This window comes from Pipra filicauda, unplaced genomic scaffold (genome assembly GCF_003945595.2).
Source record: "Pipra filicauda isolate LSUMZ 115617 unplaced genomic scaffold, ASM394559v2 scaffold451_size532456_pilon, whole genome shotgun sequence".
Lineage (NCBI taxonomy): Eukaryota > Metazoa > Chordata > Aves > Passeriformes > Pipridae > Pipra > Pipra filicauda.
Genome location: NW_024104589.1, coordinates 414341 through 431220, shown reverse-complemented (window position 1 = coordinate 431220; position 16880 = coordinate 414341). Strand labels below are relative to the sequence as shown.

At 56.1% G+C, this 16880-nt stretch overlaps 1 protein-coding gene across 1 annotated transcript; it reads right to left on the bottom strand.

The window, feature by feature from the left end:
- Positions 1–3430: 3430 nt before the first annotated feature.
- FGF5 (fibroblast growth factor 5) lies at positions 3431–9154 on the bottom strand. Its single transcript, XM_027711857.2, has 2 exons — positions 8342–9154; positions 3431–5220 (listed from the first exon to the last, which is right to left on the bottom strand). Exons 1-2 carry the CDS (start codon positions 8552–8554, stop codon positions 4885–4887), a joined length of 549 nt encoding a protein of 182 aa, XP_027567658.2. The 5' UTR covers positions 8555–9154; the 3' UTR covers positions 3431–4884.
- Between the last annotated feature and the right edge of the window lie 7726 nt (positions 9155–16880).

Here is a 16880-nt window from a genome sequence, read left to right as displayed (position 1 = left end):
TCGCTAATTTCTGCGCTTTCGCCCCAAAAATCTTCACGTTATTCCCCCCGCGCACACCCCGGGAGAGACGGGAGACCGCAGCTCCCGCCGTGCCGCCGGAGCCGGCCCTCAAGTCGAGCGGGGAGCGCTGCAGCGGCCCAGGAGCCACTGCGCATGCGTCGCCGCTTGCCCTCGCCCGCCCGCCCTCACTTACCACGTGATCGCCGGCGTCTCGCTTACGACTGCGCATGCGCCGCCGCCGCCACCTTGCCTGCCCTTCCACACCATTTGACCACCAGGGAACGGGCGAGCGGCAAGGTTCGCTGCAGCAGCGCGTAGCTCTGCGACCCGCCGCCCTCGCTCCCGTGCTGCCCGTCAGCGGCAGCAGCGATTCCCGCGCGTCCCCCTGGGACAGGGAGAGCGGCCGGGAAAGCCCCGGCACAGAGCTCCGCCCGCCGCCCTGTCGCTGGCAAGCGCCGTGGGGCTTCATTCTTACGCTCCCCAGTCCTGCTTTCAAACCCCCTCCTTCTGCATCCTGCATTTCTTACACTCCCCGATCCTGTATATAATAAAGTAGAGACGGGGCCCTCTTTTGAAATCATTTTATATGTCAGTTAATATATTTCAAGAGATAAAAAGAGAGACGGTAATTTTTTAATTATTTTTACACTAACACCCCCAGTCATTTTCAGGCATTTTTGGGCTTAGCCTCCCTTTTTTGGGAGGACTCTACATGACCCCTCTCATCCCCACTGACCTGCTGCTCCACGGCACGCTCGCTCTCTCCCAGAGGCCTCGGGATGCCCCTGATGACCTCATCGACCCCGGACTCCCCCACCCCTTTTTACTCACCCCCAAAGGCAGGAATAAAGAGAGGGAGGGTGGGCAAAAGGCGGGGGCACAAGAGAAAAGGAGAACGGGGGGCAAGAAGAGGAGGGGAGGAAAGGGGTGGAGAAAAGAGGGGAGAAGGGATGGACATCTGGGGTTGCACAAAGGAAGGGGGGAGAAGGAGGGTTTTCTCACCTGCCCAAGCTCAACAGCTCCATCCCAAATCCTCTCCCTTCTGCAAAACAATGTTCCTACCAAACCAGGCATCCACCAGCACAGCACACACACAAACCCCTCTGAGGGTCTGGAACGTGACACACACCCGCAGGGGGTGGCTGTAGGGTTGCAAACAAGATAGGGAGGCTTTTTTTATTACACAAAGTCAACAAATGCCTCCAAAAGAAGGGTTTTGGGGGCAGTGGCAGCTTATTGCACTCTGCTGGACTCCTGTCATCCCCGTTCTCCGCTCCATGAGGATTTGGGCTTCCTCTGAAAGTGACAGTTGCCTGCAAAGCAATTCACGAAGTCCCTTCCGTTGGTTTTTTTTCCAGCTTTTTCTCCCCAGCACTGCAGTGGTCAAAAAGGAGAACAGAAAACCAGGAAAAAGCCCCAAAAAATCCCACTGTGCCTCCCAATCCCTCACAACATGCAGCTCCTCACCCTAAGCCACAGCTCCCCCTCAGCTGCTAAACTCAGTTTGGGGTTACTCCCAGGGGAGCACCCCAGCATTGCAGCCCGGGGAGCACAGGCTGAAGGCACCCAGCTGGGGTCCGACACCAGCTCCGCGGAGCAAACGGGGTGTCTGGGGCTCCCGGGAGACGCCGGGGTTATTCCAACACTGCTCCCATCACATTGTGAGCTGAGGTTCCAGTGGCCCCCTCGAGCTCTGCCTAAGCGACAGCCGAGATTGGAGATCTCAAAGCCTGCAGGAGAAGAGTCAGAAAGGGAATGGGAGAGAAAAAAAAAAGATGACTTTGGGCTATCAGTCTGCAGGCAGTAATTGTGCCATTTTTAGCCCTGGTGCCAAAGAGCTCAGGAGCACCACGCTGGCATCCTGGGGCAGAGAACTTCATAGACCTGTGTTATCCTCCTGCATCCTAGCTCTTGGGAGTCCACCCAGCACCCAGCTCATCCCAGTGCTGCTCTGCCTGCTCCAGGATTCTAACTGCCAGAGAGGCCACAGGTCCCACACACAGGCCCCCCCACCACTTGCTGCCAGCAGCCAGACCTCCCCACGTCCCCAAATGCAGAGCCCCTTCCCCAGCATGGCCCACTGCCCTCAGCTCCCCAAAAAGAGGGACAGGAGAGCCCCCGTCTCTGTTCGTTTTCCCAGCAGGTTTTCCCTCTGTGTACAGCAAGATTTAAAGACCATACGAAGAGCTTGTATGCAAATAAATAGAAAAGTCTGCTTAAGAGTCAGCAATTAGTGCCCTAGCGGTTGAAGCCAAGTGGATAAATCCACTGGGATGAAACAGGAGTGGCTGACACGATGGTTTATGGCACACTCAGAGCTGCAAAGCTGGAGCCTTCTTTCTTTTCCCGGGCCATCACAGAAGTTCTGCCTCCCTCATAGTCACAACACAGAGCAGACCCCCCCTCCCATTGCTTCTGTAGGAGCAATGCTCCCACCAGCCTGCCCAAGGGCAGGAGGGTCCCCTTGCCCAGGGAGCAGGGATCCGGAGGCTCGGGGCTCCCTGCCCTGCTCAGGGCAGGGGCTGGCCAGTGCCACAAAGCAAAAGCAGCCATCAGGAAGGCTTAAATGCAATCAACACTTGTAAACAAGATTAAGCCACCAGCAAAAACACTTTTGAAATGCAAGAAGCACCCTGAACAAGTTACCTTTATTCCTTACAAGCCCCTCAAGTTGTCCACTGGATGGTTTTAAATTTAGCAGAAACATTTACCATAATCTAAGGCCTTCAGTCCCCTCCTGATAAGCAAACCTAGTGAGTTCTCTTGCCCAAGGGTGCCCAAAAGGAACAGGGAGTGTCTGTTGGGTTACCTGACCCTGGTCTCTCTGCTGGGGCTGCTCTCTGCCTGGCACAGACCTCTTTGTTGCAGCATGACTGTTTTAGTTACTACTTCAACAGTAAAGCACCAGCTTTTTTTTTTTTTTGTCATAGTTATCCATAAGAGATTTCTATTAAAAAAAGATTAAAACAATACCTTTTGCCTCTGAGGGGAGGCAGCAGCAGCAGCAAGCGACCAGCATGTTCCCTCCTCTCTTACCGGCCCAGGGAGTTCCAGGCACCTGCCTGGGCAGGGCTGAGGATGGCATCTGCAAAAGTTTTCATCCCATTAGTTTAGTGAGGTGACCTGAGCACTAATTACACCTGATGGTGCCCAGCTGCTGAACGGCCCAGCAGCAGCAGCATTTGCGTTTCGTACACCCGCAGTCAGGCTGTCCGGCTGGAAGGGACCGGGGGTGCAAGGCCCGCGTTCGCCTGACCCTGCTGTGATCCACATCCTCACCTGTGCCTTGTTGTGATCCAAATGCAAACACCTGCCCCAGAGGAGCCACTAGGAAGGATGTCCCAGAGCACAGTTTGCAGAGCATGTCACAGGGAGTGTGGGCTGCGCTCCACCCCATCGCCGACACTGCGCTGGCCAGATCCCTGGCGAAAAGACATGTAGCAGCTCACCCAGCAGCACTCGTTTCTCTCCTTCAGGAGAGGAAAAGAAGGCACAGACAGACAAGAGATCACACAACCAGATTATAAAATCAAACACAACTCTTTTATTCCAGCGGGGCCATCCATCCCCGTACGTGGAGTGTGCGTGTCCAGGAGGGGCTGCCCAGAAGGATGGGAGGCAAAGAACTGGGATCCCAGTGCAAACAAACAGTCATTTGTACCACAATCACATTTGGAGAAGAGGCTCAGCCCTGCCGCTCGCCCTCGTTGTTGCTGCCTGACACTGGCGGGTCAGGTCCGGAGGGGCTCTGCCCACGTGAACCCACCTGGGCTCCTATTAAGGCTTCACCGGTGAGGTTCGATGCTACCGTCGTCTGCACGTACAGCAGCTCAGCTAAACACTGATTACAAACTCCATAGGCACAATGACTCCACAGAGTACATCACACAGAGAAACAACTCAACATCGAGGCCATTAGCAACCTGGAAAAACACTTCCGAAGGGACAAGCAGCTGTAACTGTATTTATTGCCACGTCGCCACGCTCACTGTAAAATAAAACCCTTGATCCCCACCTCTGCAAATGTATTGTGAATGGTAAAATAAATCAGCAGCAAGAACTGTTGGAAGAAACCAGTAGGCACCCAGGGGGCCACAGGTGTCCCTGTCCCCAGGGAGCAGGGGTGTGGAGGGGCTCTACCAGGCAACAGAAATGCCCCAGCACCGGGGCAGAGGTAATTTAAACACAGATATCAAATCCATACTTGGACGCACAGAAGTAGACTCGCTCCTCTGGCTGCCCAGGGAAGAACAGGAGAGACCCCGGGAGCGGGGCTGCAAACAGCCGCCCTCCCCAAGCCTGCAACCCTTAAAAAATACATACAGGTATCTATTATTGCCAACAGGGAGTTTTAATACCCACTCCCCTTGCACCATAAGATGAGTGAATTTGCAGAGCTTGGTCTTGCTCTTTTGTTGTGGAAGGGAGGAGCTGGTTTGTAGGAGAAGGGGAAGGGGCAGACCTGGATATCCGGTGTCTGAGGTAAGGTTGGAGGAAAAAGTGCAGCAAGAAGGAGATGCAAGAAAAACAAACAAAACTGCTTGGCTCTGAGCATCTCTCGTATGAAAATGATTGTCAAAGAAGTCACTAGTGAAAACAAGGTAAAAAAATACGTTCGCCGTAGAGGTACCTTTCTGCATCTTTCAGCATCAGAACACTAACCCGAGGTCCATGCAGTGCTTTCAGTTCACCACAGGAATACTCTTTGGAAAGCCCGAGTTGTGTCAGCCCAACACACACCCCCGGGCATGCCACCCGGCTCGGGTGGTGAAGAGAAGACCTGGAGATCTCCCGTGTCCATCTGGGGAGGGGGACGCAGGTCTCCCGTGGGGTCAGCCCCGAAGGGTGCTCGGTCTCTCCGGCGCCGGCATCCCCACTGTGGCACTACCCGAAGCGGAACTTCAGCCGGTACTTGACGGGGCCGGGGTTCTTCCGAGGCGGGGATGGGGGGAGCTTTGGCTTCGGCGGCTTCTTCTCAGGGAGGGCGACGGTGAAGGTGAGCTCAGGGGGCTGCGGCTGCCAGAAGCGGGGCAGGAAGTGCGTGGAGACGTGCTGGGGCCGGGCACGGGGGCTGCAGCCCCGCTTGGCTTTGCCCCGCTTGTTGAGGGCCACGTACCACTGGCGCCCCGAGCGCGGGCTGCGGTGCACGGCCGAGGCGTAGGTGTTGTAGCTGTTCTCCTGGAAGCGCTCCCGGAAATGGCAGTCTGCTGTGAACCGGGCCTGTGGGGACAGCGGGGACACCGTTAGCCAAGGGCTGCTGTTCCCTGTCCCTGTCCCTCACCCCCACCCCCTGACGCTTGCTGGGTTTGTCTGTCTCCCAAAAGCAGGTCCAAAGGGGTGGGTGGAAACACAGGACACCCGTTGCAAGGGCGCAAGGCACCCGGCCATTTGGAAAACCCCCAACACAGATAATTCAGTAGCTGCTTGCCACCCAGTTCGGGGCTTCCTTAGAAATAAAAGGCTTGGGCCGCCCCAGCAGTGCCCTTCCCTTCCGTCCTGTCCTGCCCCAGCAGCACCCTTCCCTTCCCTCCCAAAAAAGCATTCCAAAACGCAGGACCAGAGCCTAACACTCCAGCTGTGCACCCATTGCCCTGGGACCCCTGGCTGCAGCTTCCAGCAGACCCTCCAGAGCCCACTGCCACACTTTAACCTGATGGTGGGCATGGCACCCGGAGCCCCACGAGCGTCCCTAGCCCAGTTCCACAGCAACGCCTCCAAGCCACTGGGATGGCATTGCTGAGCTCCTTGGCTCTGAAACCAGCGACTGAGTACAAGACCAAACCCCTTGCAGCACTTTGTAACCACGCAGAAGGTGTTTTAAACTCCTAATTGAGCAGAGAAGTTGAGCCTTGGAGCACAGGTGACACAGCCGTCAGCCTGCCGTGAACATGTAGCCTCCTAGCACTTGGAATTAAGTCTTAAGCTCGTTGCTTCCGAGAGATGTCACCTCATGACTCATTTTCACTCTCCCTGTCTTTCATACACCCTTCACTCTGCATCCCCCATGCACAAACATTGACCTTCCCCAGCAAGGCTTTGCTGACCTCAGGTTCTCCCTGAAGCCCCAGTGCTCAGACGGGACACCCCATGTGCAGAAGGAAGCCCTCGCTCTGGACTGGGAAGTGCATCAGCTGCTGCTCCACCATGACCTTGTCAGGCTTCCCTACATATTGGCCTCTCAGCTCATCCCCTCACCGTTCCAGCCAGGAAAAGCCATTTTTCCCCCAGCACAAGGTGGGTGGTGCAGCCACGACACATGGCTGGCATCAGATTTGCTCTGCAGACCTCCAGAGACAATCACAAAGAGCCATCTTGAAGTCAATTAAATTTCAAAATCCCATTGAGCAGAGATTTGCCCCAGCGAGGATCGCAGCATTGTGACGATTCCTGGGAAGGGAGAATTACCTGGGCAAATCTGTCCCCTGGGGTCCGTGCTGGCCCCTGCCGAGACGGGCACAAAACCCCTCCCACCCCCTCCGTGCTAAAAATGGACAAATGAGAGCAAGGATTTATCAACGAGGAAAAAGCCATCTGTGCACAAAACTGATAATTGCCAGGATTACTGTCATTTTCTGAAGCTGATGCCTCTAAAAATGAACTGCTTGGTAATTTAATTAAGTTGCCATGAAAAAAAAAAAAAAAGAAAAAGGAGGAGGGCATCTGTAAAGCACCAGGCTGGGATGGAGCTGGGCCCAAGAGCGGGTTTCGAAGAAGCCCAAATTCCTGCAGGAATGACTTTTGTCTGTGGTTCAGTGTAAAGTCCCCGGCCTGACTCCCATATCAAAGCACTGCCCTGAGTGACGGGCGCAGGATGCGCTTTGTACTGCTCAGAACTCATTAGGCCATGAAATAACTTCATCCTGCCAGGACAGGAAAGAACAACAGATGCCGGGTTTGCATTATAGGCGTTGTTTAGTCCAGCCATCTTTAGACATTTGGGTCAAGTTTCTACAAATTCACAGCTTTCATCGAGCAGGGCATCGTGTGTCCTCACCCCCACCCTGACCCGCCTGACTGACGTCTCTCTCCGGTCCTGCCCTTTGTGTGTCCACAATTGACCACGCACCAACGAGGTTTGATTTAATTTCTGCCTGCGCCAGGGCATAAATCAAAGCTTCAGCTTGGATAAGGGGCCCATTGTAAGCCCAGAGGGAAGGCTCTGGAGGGTCCAGGGGTCCCACTCCACCTGCTTCTCTCTCCTTTCCATCCTTCACCTCTCCTCCTCCTCTATCCCCCTTTCCTGCCCCATTGCCTCACCTCAGGTTTTCCTCCACCCCTTTTCCCCTAGACACTGTTCTTGCTCCTGTTTTATTTCCTAAAATAAGCAACCATGTGCTCAACCCTTTAAGCATCATTAGGTTTCAGGAGCAACACTCCAATAATACTCAAGGGAGACAGAGGAGTTCATAAATCTCCCTGGGAGTGATCTGTGGGCTCAGGCAGCACAAGCACATTGGTGACATCCACTTCATGATCAGGAGGTTTGACTCAGAACCATGGGGTGGGCAACTGGCTTTTCCCTCTCCCCATCTGTCAGCCTTGACCAGACTCCCTGGGAACCGCCCTGGGGGTCAACATGCTGCCTTAAAAGCACCCTTCTTGGGGTGATGAATGTACATACACCTTTAAAAGGCAGTGACTTTCATGTAAGCAGAGGAATTAACTGCATTTGTTTAAGCCATCTCTGGAACTAACAACAAGAAACTGGGAAGCAACATCCTGAGGTTGCAACAAGCAGTAAGATCAGCTTATGGACTCATGCAATGCAAAAAGTTTGGGAAAAGGACAATGAGATCTGCAGGAAACCCCAGGAAACAGCCTGCAGAGACAAGTTACGGGATTTTCCCGCTCTAGCTGTAAGACACCTGCACAAGCTGGACCTCACCTGCCTGAGCTCTTGCTGGGGTTATCTGTCCCCAGGGGCAAAGCCAGCCCGAGCCGTGGGGCTGCCGGCGCCGCTCGTGCCGCTCTCCGGGAGACATTTGGCTAAAGCCGTCTGCGCGATCTGCTGCAGAAGTGGCTAAAAATAACCCAGCCGTGCTCAAAGAACAGGCACCGCTGATGCAAATACCCCACTGCACAAAAAAAAAAAAAAAAAAAAAAGAGCGCACTTTTCATGGTTAAATGCAGTAAGTAGGGAGGTGGGCTAGGGGGCCTCCGGCTCCACCTGTCCCCTATCTGTCCATGCGGCGCCGATGCCGCCCAGCGCGGAGCCATCCCGGCAGCCCCAGGGGGGCAGCGCGGTGGGGCCCTGCCCAGGAGCGTCGCTGCCGCGGGCACACAGAGGTGTCACAAGGTCTTTAATAAACAACACGTACTGATAAGTGAGGGGTTTACTTACACTTGCATGGAGTTTTCCTTTTTTTGACATCGCTAAAAATTTGTTGCTGAAAACTCCTCGTATTCCTACAATCCCCTGAGACACAGCAAATATTTCCAAAATACCTAGGATGACAGAAATCCCAAAATAAATCACAGTTCTTTTCACATCGGTGTGACAAAGAAAAAAATAAATACAACTCAGTCTGACAGGTTTGCATTTCCTCTCCCACATCCCTGCTTCTCAGCTCCCTGGCTCCACGCAGCTCCTGCTCCATCCCTCCACCCTGCAGAGCCACCTCCATTCGCTCCAGGATGGATGCAGGGTGGTGGCTGGGGTTTGGTTTTTTTTAAAAGCTGCGCTTTGGGGGACAATTCTTGGCAGGGCTATGACAGAACCCCTGGGGAAATGTCGCACAAGGGTGGGAGTGGGAAAAGCCCCCCTATGCCTATGCCAGCCTGCCAGGATCAGCCTTGGCTGTCCTCCTCCCGCACCTGCTGGACTCGGGAAGTCAAGGTGTCACACAGCCTACCTGGGCTAGAGGTACCGATGGTGCTCCCTCAGGCCCACCCCTCACAGCAGGACTTGGGGAACGGGCGCTGCGTGGCCCAGCCATGGAAGAAACGGGAATTTTCTGAGCGTGATGGGGCTCTGGCCCCCAACAGGGGGCGTGTGCCCTTCAACTCGTCTGACAGAAGGGCTGTAACCGCCGAGCATCCCTCAGTAACAGCACCGACACGTGTCACCTCCCCACGCCGTGTGCGGTTCCCGGGGCAGAGGGTCAGGCGTCCTCCCAAACCCTTCCAGCCGGGATCAGCACATCCCCAACACGCCCTTCCCACCCTGGGGAAGCAGCACTGCTGCCGGGCTGCAGCCCCAGGGGGTTGGTGGCCCCGGGCCTGCAAGAAGGACCGCACAGAACATCTTGCCTGGCCCCCGAAGGGCCATGGGATTAACATGCCAGGAGCAAACTTGAAGCCGCGTTAAATCCCCGAGGCCGGGTATCGGATCACCACTTCCCATGTTTATTTTAAGGAGGAAGCACAGCTCCCTGAGGCACCCAGGTCCCAGCACCGAGGGCCTAGGGGGCACTTTTCAGGGTTGGTGGGCCACCCCTCCTCGCCCCATGTGCCCTAGGCCAAAAGCCACAGGGCTGTGCAGCCCCACTGCAGCGAGGTAAATACCTTCTCCAGCACATGCCTGTCCTCAAGGGCACTCCAAAACCTGCCGCCCTTTGTGGGGTGGCCCTGCTGGCTGGCAGACATACTCTTGGTTATTGGGGTTGCCTGGGGTCAAGCCCCGTTTCCCAGGGGCCAAAGCTGGGGTTTGCTTGCCAAAAGCCGACTGCTTCCCCATGAGGGACAGCTCCTCAGCGTGAAACTCCAGCATAGCCCCTCTCAGCGGCATGTTTCCCCAGCCAGGGCTGGCTCCGCTCTGAAGAGCAGAGCTGGTGCCACTGTGGCCTTTCCAGGGAGAAAATCTGAGGTTAAGAAGAAAGGAACTTCACATAATCCAGGTCCCTGCAAGACAGCTGTGGCATCAAACCTCTTCCAGCCCTTCCGAACTCATGTCTCCCATAACAGCCCTGGCATGGATGCCCTGTTTTCCCATCCTTCCCCTAAACCCCTCCAGGCCACATGCCCGCAGTGCCCATGAAGCCCCGAGCAGAATTCCCAGGCTCCCAGCATCCCTGCCCAGGGGCTGCGCTCCCTCGTGGGGCCTCAGCACAGACCGGGGCCCAAATACTTCGGTGTGGGGCAGATGTGGTGGCTGCTCCGTGAGCGCTCCCAACAGCTGAGCCTCGCATGCTGCCAGGGTCACCTCGGGCCCAAGCCCTCGAGCTCTTTAAGTGACTTTTCATCCCCGCCTGCCGTTTCGTTCACTCTAACAGGATATCACGGCAACTCCGAGTGGAGGATAAGCCATGAGTTAGCACAGCTTTCTCTCAGGGGAACGTCAGCCTCAGTCCTATTTTTAAACTGAATATATCCTATTGCTGTGCTGGGAGAATGGGAATGCAGAGGGAAGGATGGAAAAGTTCCACAGGGAAAGGACAGAAAAGGGAGAGCATCCTCCCCCCAGGTGCCTGACAAGGGGCTACGGTGGGAGTGCAGACCTCTCGCCCTCACACCATCCCCACAGACTCACTTCCTCGAGGCAGGCGAACATGCAGGTAGCGCTTCCCAAAGGGAGCCAGGCAGCTCCCACCGAGCCCAAAGAGCACAGCCTCCCCAGCACCCCAGATTCCCCTTCCCGAGGCCTTCCCGAGCTCACCCCAGGCGAGGGTGGCGGGCACGAGGGGCTCTGTCACCTCCGCGGGGCTCGGGACACTGCAGGGATGGGGATGAGGACGGGTATGCTCAGCCCCGCTGCCCCCGCCCCGGCAGCCCCCCGGCCCCCCGGTTCCCCACTCACTTAGCGGACTCGCGTCGTGGGCGCCGTCCACGCGGCCGTCGGGGTGCAGCTGGAGGTGGAAGCCGATGCCCACCCGGCAGTACAGGCGGCCCCGCCGCCGCTCCGGGCGGCTCCGCGGGAAGCGGCTCGGCCCCGCCGCCGCCGCCGGGGAGGAGGAGGAAGAGGAAGGCGTGGGGGCGTTGCGGCCCCGCTGCGCCCCGCCGGGCACCTGCTCCCGCCGGGAGCGGGCGGGCAGGGCGAGGAGGAGGAGGAGAAGGAGGAAGGACGGGCTCATGGTGCCGGCGGGCGGGAGGAGGGAGGGCGGGCGCCGCATCCCGCTCCGCTCTGAGCCCCGGCGGGGGGAACCGGGCACGGGGGGGAGCCGGGCCGCCCCTCCCCGCTATTTATAACCGGGCGGCGGCCCCGCACCTGTGCCCGGCCCCGCCAGCCCCCCCCTGCCCCGTACCCGCGGCAGATGCGGGGCTCGGGGGCGCATCCATCTGGGAATTAACTTGTCCGCCTCGCCGGGACGGGGCCGCGGGACCCTGGGGACAGGGTCGAGTTGCAGCCCCCCGCCCGGGATTCGGGGGGTGACACGGCAGCTGCACGCCCAGCCCAGCCCAGACTCGGGCGGGGGGCTCGGGAGTGGGGCTGAGGGCAGCCCCCCGAGCCGCCAAAGCTGCTCTCCATCCCACCCGGGGCAGGACAGCCGTGCTCCGCCCTTGAGAGCAGCTCTTGGGGGTGGGGGTCCCCACCACGACCCCCCTGACAGCATCTCACAGCCTGCAGGGAAGCTCTGCCCCTTGTCCGTGCCCAACATTCCCCGCGGTTCCCAGGCGGGGGTACGCAGCCCGGCCTCCTGCTGCGGGCGCAGTGACCCACACACGTGCCAGGTGCCCCCCAGCTCTGGCAGCCGTATTTCTTCCCAATTACAAAGGCAACTCTGCCACACAGCACCTCGGTGCAGGAGGGGACCCCGCGGCGACAGCCCATCCATCACACCGCACAGCTCTGAGCGGATTCCGCTTTCCTCAGCTCCTGGGGCTGCTCGAGGCCCCTGAAGCCACCGGGAAAACCTCACGACTACAAAAGTCAACACTGGCCAAACCCACCCTGCCCAGCCTGCACCTCTGTGCCCTCAGTGCTCCTGCCAACCTGTGTACTCCCCTAAATCCCACCTGGTAACCACTCCCCAGCCATCCCCAGGGGTGGCTCTGGCCAGCGGACTTGGCCAGGCCACACACCCAGGGATCGGGTTCAGCAGGAAGGAGGCAGAGCAGGTGGCACGCTGGAGAGTGACCTTCGCATTCCGAGGAAGCTGAAGGTTGGGGGAACAGGGAGAGACGCGCACTTAAGGGGCCGTATCCTGCCTGGCTGACACCTGGCACAGCCTGGTGCAAGCAGAGATGATCTCACAGCATTGCTGCAATTTCAAACCATTTCTCAGCACATATATATATCCACACAGCTATATGCACACACATTATATATAGACATGTATATTTAGACAGCCCTATATATAGATGCACATACCTGAAGGAGGGTCAGGGCACTCAAATCTTGTTTACTTCTCCCAGCTGTAGCAGTTGGCCTGGCAAAATCCATGACTTCCACTTACCCACCTCATCTCGAATTACACGAACGCACCGAGTCCGAATTCAGATCCATGAGCAGGACGAGGACCCGCAGGGTTCTGAACCTCCCGTGTGGAGTTTGTGCTGGACCTCCTGTATCAGCTCAGCTGAGGCACACAGGGAGGAACAGCCACCTCGTTCCAGGAGGATTTCCTCTTGGGCATCTTGGTGTAAAGGCTACAGCTGCCACAGGATGATCCCAGGGTCATCTCTGTTCTCCATCTAGGTAAGCAGACCACAAACAATTTCTGCCACTCTAAGTTAAGGTGAATGCAAAAATGTTTAAAGTTGCCACCCTGGAAGTGACAGGGCACAGCAGCAGCCCAGGAGCAGAAAGGAGGCACCTGCACATCCTGGTCAGAGATGCCCACCCAAAGCTGCTGTAACCCAGAGGTTCACTAGCAAGCACAGCCTCCCTAATTTTTACCCTTGGGTCCACACCAACAGTTTCCAGCAGCCTTTCTGGTGCTGCCCTTGCTGCCAGGCATCCTCTGCTCACTCATACTTCTGGACCAATTTTTCTCTTCCAGTGAAGAATTCCTAGAAAACCCAAACTCCTGAGAGGCATGACCATTGGTGAGGCCACCAAGAAGGTGACACCAGCTGGGCGGGCTTGCCCAGGCTGGTCCCCAAGGACCAGCTGCTGGAGAGAACCCCAGTGCACTGTGCGTGCCCGATCCTTTTTGGGGTGCAGTGAGGCAGCAGAGCCCTTGGGGGTCTCTCATGCACTACACTCTGCTGTTCCCTGCTGTGGGATGGACACACTACCTGAGATGGGGGTCCTGCCCGTCTGCAGGATGCCATCCCCCTCCTCTGGGGACTCCTGTGTACCTATGGAAGTGATGCTCAGCCGGCTGCGCTGTAGAGAAATGACTCAGACAAGTCCCTGTGGCACATGGCATGTTTTCATCTTCACCATGAAACCCTTAGAATTCCCAAGCAGTGCTTTGGGCCTGAACTGAGTAGTTTTGGATGTTTTCATTTGGACCTATTCATTAGCACAACACATCAATTTCAAATAGTGCAGGTGCTTCTGCAGCAAAACTCAGGGAAAAAACCCAGTCCAGACCAAACATGAAACCTTAATCTAAATAAATAAGCAGATGTAATATTCAACTTCCCGGAGTAATTGTGTGTAACTGCTTTGGGCAGTAGCAACCCTCACACACACTCCAGCAGCTTTGGAAGCCTAATGCCGATGTTATGTTACTTAAATTATTCAGGGCTCCGTTACAGAGAAAACTCAGCAAATGGAGAGGATAAGCTGGGTTTCAAGTGCAAAATTCCCCTTTTGAAGATGACAAGGGCTCTTCTGAGCCTGTTTGATCTGCTGCAGAGCACGGGGCTGTGCATCGCACGGCAGGAGTGCTCCCCCCTCCCAACGTCAGCCTGGGGGTTATTCAATTGCCACTTGAAAATGTGCAAGGTGAAGCACGAGCAGATATGAAACCAGCCGGCGGAGCCCTAGCCCTGGGGTGCCCGAGGGGCCAGCTCTGTCTGCCCCCAGCAGCCCCAGCCCCAGCCAGCAGCTGCATGGAGAGGCACACCAGCCTTTTGGCATCGCTGGGGTTTTTTCCCCTCCCAGAAGGGTTTATTCCACTGCATTACCAGAGCTATATCATGCTGGATTCAACTTCCCGGCGTGCTGCAGGCTCAGGCTGCCTCGGAGTTGGCTGTTCCCCGAGGAAACACCCTTGACACCACCCCTGGGAGCTTGGAAAATGGCCTTTGCAATGAGGATATGTGGCCTGAAGGATACTCACCTCAGTAGGACGGGGGTGGCTGGAGCCCAGGTCACCCTGCAAGTCCCTCCGGAGGCGTCCCTACTCTGGGGGAGCAGCGAGGCCTGGGGCTGCTCGAGCAGCTCCACACAAAGCCAAAAGACGAATGTATTACCAGGAGGCCATGCGTTAAACCAGGTTAATTTAATTAAGATGATTACCCAGGTGCCGTCGGGAGCCCGGGGCAACCCCGGTAACAGGCTCCGCGGGAATGAATGCCAGAGAGATCACTTGGAAGCCACCTCTTGAGCCTGGATAAGGAAATAAAAGAAATTTAAACAAGTGAAAACCAATGTCTCTCTTAAAAAAAGCCCAGTGCAAGCTGGGCATTACCCTGCATTCTGCAGGACAACACTGTATCTCACAGAAACTTCCCCTATGCATTTTGCTTTTTGTGTGTATTTGTTTAAAACCCACCACCACCACCTTCTGTACTGGATAAGGTCTTTCCACTCCCTTCTCCCCCCCTCCAAATGAGACCTTAGCAGCAGGGAAAGTAGAGAAGAAATATTATACCGCTCATATTATTTTCAAAACAGGGGAACTATTTTAGCCTTGCCTTAGACATCCACAGCTGAATAACACATTTTCAAATGCTGGGTATTGAAATTAAATCTTGATAGCAGATTTTCCAGTTTTAACAGATTAGGGATTAACTAGAGATACATACCTTGCAAAGAGGAGCTCAGCCTTCTTGGAACAACAGCAACATTTATTGGAGGAATAACAATAATAATAACATTATATACACATTTATAGGTATATTATTATATAATAATAACATATACATAATGTATACATTAGACATTATATATATTATATACACATTTATATAGATATTGTTATTGTTATCTGTTATTATTATTTGTTATTTATTATTATGGCCTGGCTACAGACAGAGCAGTCTTACCTTGAGCACTGCAGGACGCAGGGAAGAGGCTCCTCAAAGCTGAAGGCTGTCCTTCCTCACTACCAAGGCTCCTCCACAGCACACTGAGGATGCCCCTTGTGGGTGGGTTTTGGAGGCAGACGCAGCCGTGGGCTCTGGCACAGGCTCGCAGGGGCAGGTCTATCCCAGAGAAATGCCCGAGCCATGCCCTAGCACTGCATTTTCTGGGCTGTGATGCTGAGAGAGGATCCTGCACAAGGGGCTGATGCCACAGCCCAGCCAGCCTCTGCCCTGAGCAGTGACACGACACAGCATCGACCACCGACAGAGAAAGTCAGTTAAAAAAAAAGGGAGATTCCCTTCCCTGTTTCCCATGCAGCAGCATTGTCGATGCACAAAGGAGCAGTGTCTGGCAATGGCACTCACGCCGACCTAAGGAGAGCCAGCATAGCTCTGGGGAGTGACGGTCTTGCTGTGACCAAGCCCTGAGCCTGAATGGCCCAAGGGGAACTCTTGTAACCCCCCCTTCATGCAACACCCAACTGCACAGGACCACAGGTGCTGCCCGCCCTTATGCCACATCCTGCTTGTGCATCGCTTCGGAGTCTGATATCAGATTTCACCAAAACAAAGTCTAACGTTTTGATCAAATTTCTTGCCCATTAGTCCTGTAGATTTTTTGTACTTAAGGAGAGGAACAGTGTGAGCTTTGTGTGTCCGTAACAGTGCAGACACCTGCTGCACCACACGTGTCCTGTCTAACAGCGTTTTTTAGGGAGCTGACAGGCAGGCACCCCTTAGCATAGACAGACCCCATGGGGAAAGTCCTGGGGCTTAGCACCGTGCCTGCAGAGAGAGTCACAAGGAACAGGGATAAAGCAGGGTGCTGCAGGATACTGCAGGACAGGTCCCCAGATCACTGGGCCGTAAAGTCTTTGGATTAGATGGAAGAGATGCTGTATGTGCTGCGGTGCTGAGACCTGCAGGTGCGCGCCAGGCTCCCGAATACTCCCTCACGGAGGGGAAGCACCAGCTCTCCAGCAGTGCCGGGACCCAGGACGAGCGCAGGGAGCCGGGGAGAGCATAATTTACACCGCCCCTATGAACCTACTCGGGCGCAGGAAGGATCCAGCCGCAAAGCCGTCCCGGGGCTAATGGAGAGGCGGAGCTGCCGCGGGAGAGGAGCCCGGAGCATCATCCTCGGGAAGGAGCCCGTCGGGGCCCCGCACATCCCGAGCGTCCCCGCTGGCCCCGCGGCGGCCCCACTAGATGGCGGTGCCTGCCCGCCTCTGCCGCCCCCGGCATCCCCGCGGCATCCCCGCAGCGTCCCCGCATCCCCCGGGACCACGGCTCAGCATCCCGGGAAATCCCCAAAAGCTTTCCCTAGAAAGAGGAGCCGTAGCGGCGGCACCGCTTTTAAGGAAAGCTCCCGGGAGTAATTAGCGTGTCGCCCCCGCAATTAGCGGCAGCAGGTGGAGCCACGCGTATTCCTGACGCAGGGAATGACAGCCGGGGGGTCGCTTCGGCACCTGGCGTGGTTTGGGGGTTATTGGGACGGTGCCGGGGTCAGTGCGCTGAAGGAGTGAATGGCATCAGCGGGAAGGTGGACTGTCCGTGGCAGGGACCCCGCTAAAGCTCCTCAGACGTGCCACGTCCCACATCCGTGAGGATAGCCAGTGCTGGCTGTCAGTGCTCCTCACGAAAGACACTCTCCAAGCGTGCGGAGTTGTAAGCACGTCCTACCTGAGGCTCCAGGCACTTTCCTGGGAGCTGTAAAGGCTTTGCAGCAGGTCCAGGCACTCCACGCAAACCCCAAACTCCACAGCAGCAGGTGCTGGTGGTACTCTCGACCCACTTGCAAG

Excerpts from the sequence above, each read along its gene's own strand:
- FGF5 (XM_027711857.2), bottom strand. The coding sequence starts at position 8,554 with ATGTGGGAGAGGAAATGCAAACCTGTCAGACTGAGTTGTATTTATTTT. Across the intron at positions 5,221-8,341 it reads AAGGAAAACTCCATGCAAGT|GCCCGGTTCACAGCAGACTG; the intron begins GTAAGTAAACCC and ends CTGTCCCCACAG.